We start from the raw sequence: 7,395 nt of genomic DNA on the forward strand, positions 1-7,395 counted from the left end.
TCACAATACCTACATTTAGAGCGTTATTAATATTCACCCTAATGAGAGACTGTAGCTCCGCCTCCTCAGTGTATATCACATTACCTACATTTAGAGCGTTAATATTCACCCTAATGAGAGACTGTAGCTCCGCCTCCTCAGTGTATATCACAACACCTACATTTAGAGCGTTATTAATATTCACCCTAATGAGAGACCGTAGCTCCGCCTCCTCAGTGTATATCACAACACCTACATTTAGAGCGTTATTAATATTCACCCTAATGAGAGACTGTAGCTCCGCCTCCTCAGTGTATATCACAATACCTGCATTTAGAGCATTATTAATATTCACCCTAATGAGAGACTGTAGCTCCGCCTCCTCAGTGTATATCACAATACCTGCATTTAGAGCATTATTAATATTCACCCTAATGAGAGACCGTAGCTCCGCCTCCTCAGTGTATAGCAAAGTGCAAGGTCACAAGCACTAGGCTGTACAATTATGACCAACCATAGTCAGGGGGCGGAATCATTTGCCAAATGAATGAAGAAACTGTATAAGGAACTAAAGCACAGATCACTGAAGCGCCTCATCAGGCTGAACAGGGTTCTGTAGAGCTTTTGTTGAAGAACTGCAGCGACCAATCACACATTAATGGGCGGAGCCTGGTTAGTTCAGTTTTTAATGTCTGTAACATTGTAAAACAGATTGGTCCTTACAGGTCACAGGCCACACCCACCCACACAGGAAACTGGCAGCATTAGCTTGTGGGCAGTGTTTGAGGCCTAGGTGGTCGGTCACTCTGTGTGCGAGCACACACACACACACACACACACACACACACACACACACACACACACACACACACACACACACTCTTTTTCCATACAAAAATGCAATATATTAAAAATGCACTTTTCCTACAGAACACCATCAACATATTCCGTTTTTCGGGGGGGGGGGGGGGGTGTAACGATGTCGGGGTCCTATAGAGGTAAGAGGTAGCCCGTATTGGCCTGCTTGCGTTCCTGTGCTGACGGTGTCTTCTCTCGGAGCCTGAGCGGCCTGTGGCAGTCGGACTCGTTCAGGGCGGGGTAATGCTGACGGTAACAGAGGTACGAGAAGGCCAATCCCAGCAGAGAGCCCACCAGCACATCTAGAGGAGCCATACAGAGACACAGGGTCAGGGTCTGAACTGCACAGGGTTCGACAAGCACCAGACACGTCCATTCTACAGATAACAGAGTCTTCAACAGCTGTGTGACATATGTGTGATTTAGGTATGCAGTTAGCATCATGCTAATTGGTGTACATAGGTGGCCATTACCTGTTAGCTACATTAGCTAAACTAAAGAAGCAGTGAATATACGATGCAGTACAATACAAAGTAAGTATGGGCATGTAGGAGCTCGCACAGGCTCACAGGGTAATCACTGAACGGACTCGTCACCTTGCCAGTGGTGCTTGTAGTCGCAGGTCCTGGAGAGAGCGATCATGATGGCAAAGAGCAGTGGGGTGAGGAAGGCACTCAGCCTCCAGGCTTTCCCACGGCCGGCCGGACTGAAACAGTGCAGCTTCCCAGCAATATACAGCGCCGTGAAGCCCAGACCAGCGAACGCAACTGGACACAGAGAGCAGCACAGTCAGAAACCCCAACGCTCACCAACCAGCAACAGCACCACGCCAGCGCCACTGCTGAGCAGATAACCGGCGACCACTCCATTAATACCTGGACAACAGCGACCCTGTGATCACACACTGACCAACGATGAGGTAGAGCAAATAGAAGCACAAAGGAAGGTGTTTCCAATAAAGTGGCCAGTGAGAGTAAAAGAGATTATGTGTAATTACAGGATGAATGTCCGCTGGGAAAACTCTTCCTGCCCTCCATAACCACTTCTGGATCACCACTGCAGCGCAGCTCCGGGTTCATCTGACCGTCTGGGAAGCAGCGGTAGAAGAAGTCTGGTCTCGGCCTGAATGAGGAGGATGAGGAGGATGAGGAGGAGCAGGAGAGAAAAGATGCAGCTCACTGTAATGAGGAGAAAGCCTGTAGAGCCTCAGAGCAATTGAGGAGCATTAGGAATCAGTGAGTGTGAGAGCTGGAGAAGTGTGTGTGTGTGTGTGTGTGTGTGTGTGTGTGTGTGTGTGTGTGTGTGTGTGTGTGTGTGTTGGTGGATGTTCCTCTAGCAGAACTAAAGCCTGCAAGGTTCCACAACTCACCGTCCAACAGCGAGCTTCACAGCATTGGTGAACACTCCATTCAGAACCAGCGTCAATGTCACAGCTGAGGAAACACACACACACACACACACACACACACACACACACACACACACACACACACACACACAGAGAGATAAGAGTTTTATACAGATACTATAATGCAATGTTTTTGGAAAACATGGAAAACCATAGTTTAAGTCCAGTCCTGCTGATCTGCTCAGTAAATCACTGATATTATAATAACCACTAATAATAACACTCCTACAGAAAGTGGTGGTGGTTCTCCATCACTGTGTTCATCATTAGAACATCTCCAAAGTTCTCCTCATGGAGTCTAGTATTATTTAGAGTTCTCCTCATGGAGTCTAGTATTATTTAGAGTTCTCCTCAGATCAACACCTGGTTTGGTGGTAAATCAGGGCTTAATGATGGTAAATCAGGTGAGCTGCTGCTGCTGCTGCTGATGGAGGTGAACACATCCTCCACGCTGTGCTGGCTGGACTGGGGGGCGTCCAGGAGAACCCTGGAGGAACCGAGCTCTGTTCTTCAGACTAGCTCACCGACAAGATCTCACTACTTTCTTTCTTCAGAATGAGAAGCTCTTGTTTCTCCTTTTTACTGGATTCATGTTCAGCTGCTTTATCTGTTCTGATGAGATCTGGAGCTTCTACAGTAGAACTCGCTCACTGCTGAGAGACGGGGGAGAGGGATGGGGTTTGGGAACTGAAACCTACCTCATGTACAGAATTTTATGTAGAATATGAGTGTGTGTGTGTGTGTGTGTGTGTGTGTGTCTCTCACCCAGAGAGGCCTCTTTAACATCTCCCTTTTCAGTTTGTTTCAGGAATGCAAAAATGAGGATGGTGGCGAGGGGTGTGAAGAGAGCGATGCTCTGCAGAGAAAGAAGGACAGCGAAGCTTAAAGACCGAGCACCTGAGCACTCTCTCGACCAGCACACAAGAGCTGCAACACCAACAAGAACGAAAGGTAGGAACCCACTTACAAACATCAGGGAGGTGGGAACACGGTCGTTTTTCACATGGCGGAACTTGTAGAGCCACAGCTCCTCCGGCTGGATCTGCCGGCTGAACGGACTCAGCTCCTCGGTCACTCTGGAAACACAGCAGCATCACATCCCTCACTTCAGTCCACACGGGACAGTTCACTGAGAGGTTCATACTCAGTCCAGCCCGCAGCCCCTCTAGCCGGAGAGCTTTACTCCCAATACAGTGACATCAGTCCATGTACACGGCCCCTGTCTGCCTGTTTCATTTTAACACTGATGCTACGAGGCCAACAAGTAGAGGTGGGCGATATGGTAAAAATATTATATCATGATATTAAAAAAAAGAAGATTTAATGATATACAAGATTTACTGTGATCCAGATTCTTCAAAACCGCTGTTCAGACACTCTCCTGTCCTCAGCTCAGTGGTTTCATCCAGCACTAGTGACACTTTTTGTACCGCAGGGTGAGGTAGGGGTCAGTGTTCATTAAGCACTAAAGGTAATTATGACATGTTCAGAAAAAGAGCCTGTGAACGACAACAGCAAAAGGCCGTCATGCCCAGCTCTACCAACAAGCGCTGAAAGCCCGTACCCCACCAGTTAGAGCTGATGGACAGAATTTGCTGGTGGTTGGTGGGTCAGTTTTGATACTGATGGTTTAAGTGGGTGAGATGCTGCTGCTCTCACAGCTGTGACACACCACTTATTTTAAAGTCCAGAAAAAAACAATACAATTATTGTAATTATATTTAAATCTGATTATTACTGTAATAATCTAATACAGTAAATATATATATTAAAAAATATATAGAAAATATAATATTGAGATATAAATAATAATTTTTAATATATATTCTTTTTTTCTCCCTTTCTTTCTTTCTTTCTTTTCTTTTTTCCTTAACGAACCAAACCATTTATGCATCCACATGTCTGGCTCTTCATATAACCTTATGCTCAGTCACACTGCACCCACAAAAGCTTTTCCCCCACCCACACTACACCCGAATTCACACCCTGTGCCTTCTGTACATAATGTAAACATAATGCAAATGATTATATCAAACCTGTACATTTAAACTGCTTTCACCAGAGCAATACTGTAAATAGAGTGTGTGTATAGAGTGTGTGTATATGTATAGTATAAGTGAAGGTGTAAATATTCAGTATTTCTGCTGTGTAAATATGTATTCTTTTTTTTTTGTACGACTGTGAGGGACGACGCACCCAAATTTTTCCACTCACCTTTACACCTGTGTAATGTGATGTGACAATAAACGGTATTTATGATTATATCATTTACTTTATGATCTAAAATCCCCTTTTTAAGAGCACAGGCTAATCCTGACTAAAGGTCTGACAGTTTGGATCAATCTGAACCTGAACTGAATGAGAGGTCTCTCAGTGCAAGCGGTCATCATACCATCCTACCGTAAAATCACAAGCTCTCTAAACACAGCACGGACTTAATCAGCACGTCTGCAGGGTATTTATAGGTAATTGGTGTGCAGTCGCAGCGAGGGCACTTACAGGAACACAGCCAGGAGCAGCAGACGGACTACAACTTCAGCGATGAACCCACTATCCAGACTCTTCCTCATCTTCAGGCCAGGTGTGTTAGCGCGGTCGGCTCCACCTGCGCCCTGCGGGTGAGAAACACAAAGTTTCACATCGTACGGCTTTTCCGTACAGGGAGAACCGAGGGACATTTCATGAAGCAGGGTTCTACAGTGAGCTCTAGTTGTGCACTTCTGTGTCACTTCGGTGGATGTTCTTATTGGATACACTCATTTTTTTGTTTTTTTACACAGTGGTGGAAACATACACACACACACACACACACACACACACACACACATATATATATATATATATACACACACATACACACACACCTACACAAGTTTTTTCTAGGGACTACTTTTTGCCACATTCCCTCTGCATGTACCCCTCCACCATTTGAATGCAATTGCAATTTTAACACTAATTTTAGACCCGAAATCTCTTCAAAACTACACAACACATTCTCTTATGTCCCAGGCAGTGTTTTCATAAGCATTTGGTCAAATAACTTTCTGCACAGGAGCTTGCATAGACCTCTACTTCCATTCACCTACCACTATAAACAATTCCGAAATAAAGATAAAAGGTCATACATGTCAGAAAATGCCCACCTAGACTCTTTCTGTAGTAAAAAAAAAATGCAGTAGGAAAGATACTAAAAATAAAGTTAAGAAAATCTTTTTTTAAGGAAAAGTTTTTTAAAAGGTTGAAAAGGTCCCATTTAAGGAGAGAGTTAGTGAGATGGTGATGATGAGAAGGGGAAATTGATCTGCCACCTTATAAACAAGTGATAGTTACAGGAGTTCTAGTGACCCAGCTCAGTGCAGCTGCAGGACAGCCCCATGCTGAGACTCTGTGGGCTGCGGAAGTCCACGTTTCAGGAGGTGAAATGGAGAGAATTGCTGATAATTAGGGTCACCGGTGTCCATCCAGGAGAGATAAAGGACTAAAGTGTAAGACTGGGTTGTTATTTTTAATATTAGGGCCCCCAAAGTAGGGTTAAAACACCACGGAGTCTGATTCGCCAGCTTGATTTTGGAATTATCCGTTCCACCTTAAATGCTGCAGCAGTTACAGTCTGGCGCCAGAGGCGCCAGACTGTAACTGCTGCAGCATTTAAGGTGGAACGGATAATTAGACCCAAGCCCAGCTAAAAAGTGCTAAAAACAGCCGCAGAAGCCACATCTTCTCATCTTACGAGCAAAGAGCACTTCCGTAAACACGGAACTGCATCCATCATCATCATCGCCACCTTCATCACCATCATCATCCTCCTCCTCTCCGGCTTTTGTCCGATTCGCACAGTTTGGTACAGACCTTCGTCCTCGCTCCCTATGCGTCTAAACCGGCGCCGTGCTGCGCTGCTGGGGTCGGTCATGTATTCCTGGGTGTGTATTGGTGCCCAGCATCGCCCACGCTGTCTAATAAGCGAAATGTGCCTTCATCATCATCATCATCATCATCATTATCATCGTCGTCTTCCTCCTGGAGGGGCAGAAAACCGGACTGGCAGGCAAAGGGAGCGCACACGAACACGTCACGTTAAAACGTGCGGCCTCTAGCGGCCAGTTTTAAAACGTACACTAGCGAGGCCGCGTTCCAATCCGTGCAGCTGGCTAGAGCACACTTGATGGCCTTGATGCCTGTGGGCTTCACCCTTCACCCTAATTAAAAACAGGTGTGTAGGATGAGAGGGTTGGGATTGGGACAGAGGTCTGAACCGCTCAAAGCTCCCTCACAGAAAGGTAGTTAGCCACAGAACCGTAGGAACTGTTCTAGGGCACTTGGATAGTGCACATGCTTGTGTAGTTGCAGAACACTAGGATAACATCAGTTTGTGTTCCAGACTGCTAGGATAGCACACACCTGTGTTCTAGATTGCTTGCGTTCTAGACTGCTAGCATAAGCACACACTTGTGTGCTAGATCAATAGGATAGCACACACATGTTCTAGATTGCTTGCATTCTAGGCTGATAGGATGGCAAACACTTGTGTTCTAGATCAATAGGATAGCACACACTTATGTTCTAGATTGCTTGCATTCTAGGCTGATAGGATGGCACACACTTGTGTTCTAGATCAATAGGATAAGCACACACTTGTGTTCTAGATTGCTTGCGTTCTAGACTGCTAGGATAAGCACACACTTGTGTTCTAGATCAATAGGATAGCACACACATGTTCTAGATTGCTTGCATTCTAGGCTGATAGGATGGCAAACACTTGTGTTCTAGATCACAAGTGTGTTGTAGAATGCCTGTGTTCTATACCACTAGTATAGAGCACACTTGTGTTCTAGATTGCTTGCGTTCTAGGCTGCAAGGTTGGCACACACTAGTGTTCTAGATTGTTTAAATAGTGCACATGCTTGTGGTCTAGGGCACTTGGATAGTGCACATGCTTGTGTAGTTGCAGAACACTAGGATAACAGCAGTTTGTGTTCTAGACTGCTAGTATAGCACACACTTGTGTTCTAGATAGCAAGGTGAGCACAAGTGTGTTGTTGAATACCTGTGTACTAGACCACTAGGATAGAGCACACTTGTGTTCTAGATTGCTTGCATTCTAGGCTGCTAGGATGGCACACATTTGTGTTCAAGACCAATAGGATAGCACA

The 7,395-nt window shown here is 45.4% G+C and overlaps 1 protein-coding gene across 1 annotated transcript; it reads right to left on the reverse strand.

Moving 5' to 3' along the window:
- Positions 1 to 647: 647 nt before the first annotated feature.
- On the reverse strand, positions 648 to 6,334 carry plpp5 (phospholipid phosphatase 5). The gene is made up of 8 exons (XM_072659295.1): positions 6,095 to 6,334; positions 4,745 to 4,857; positions 3,213 to 3,321; positions 3,011 to 3,101; positions 2,207 to 2,270; positions 1,835 to 1,959; positions 1,434 to 1,604; positions 648 to 1,139 (listed from the first exon to the last, which is right to left on the reverse strand). The coding sequence occupies exons 2-8, from the start codon at positions 4,813 to 4,815 to the stop codon at positions 970 to 972; spliced, it is 801 nt and encodes a 266-aa protein (XP_072515396.1). The 5' UTR covers positions 4,816 to 4,857; positions 6,095 to 6,334; the 3' UTR covers positions 648 to 969.
- Positions 6,335 to 7,395: the final 1,061 nt, after the last annotated feature.

The sequence above is a fragment of the Salminus brasiliensis genome, chromosome 16 (assembly GCF_030463535.1).
Source record: "Salminus brasiliensis chromosome 16, fSalBra1.hap2, whole genome shotgun sequence".
Lineage (NCBI taxonomy): Eukaryota > Metazoa > Chordata > Actinopteri > Characiformes > Bryconidae > Salminus > Salminus brasiliensis.

Coding starts and splice junctions, on each gene's coding strand:
- plpp5 (XM_072659295.1), bottom strand. CDS start 4,815: ATGAGGAAGAGTCTGGATAGTGGGTTCATCGCTGAAGTTGTAGTCCGT. Junction 3,322..4,744: donor CTGCTCCTGGCTGTGTTCCT/GTAAGTGCCCTC, acceptor CTGTGTTTCCAG/AGTGACCGAGGAGCTGAGTC. Junction 2,271..3,010: donor TGTTAAAGAGGCCTCTCTGG/GTGAGAGACACA, acceptor GTGTTTCCTCAG/CTGTGACATTGACGCTGGTT.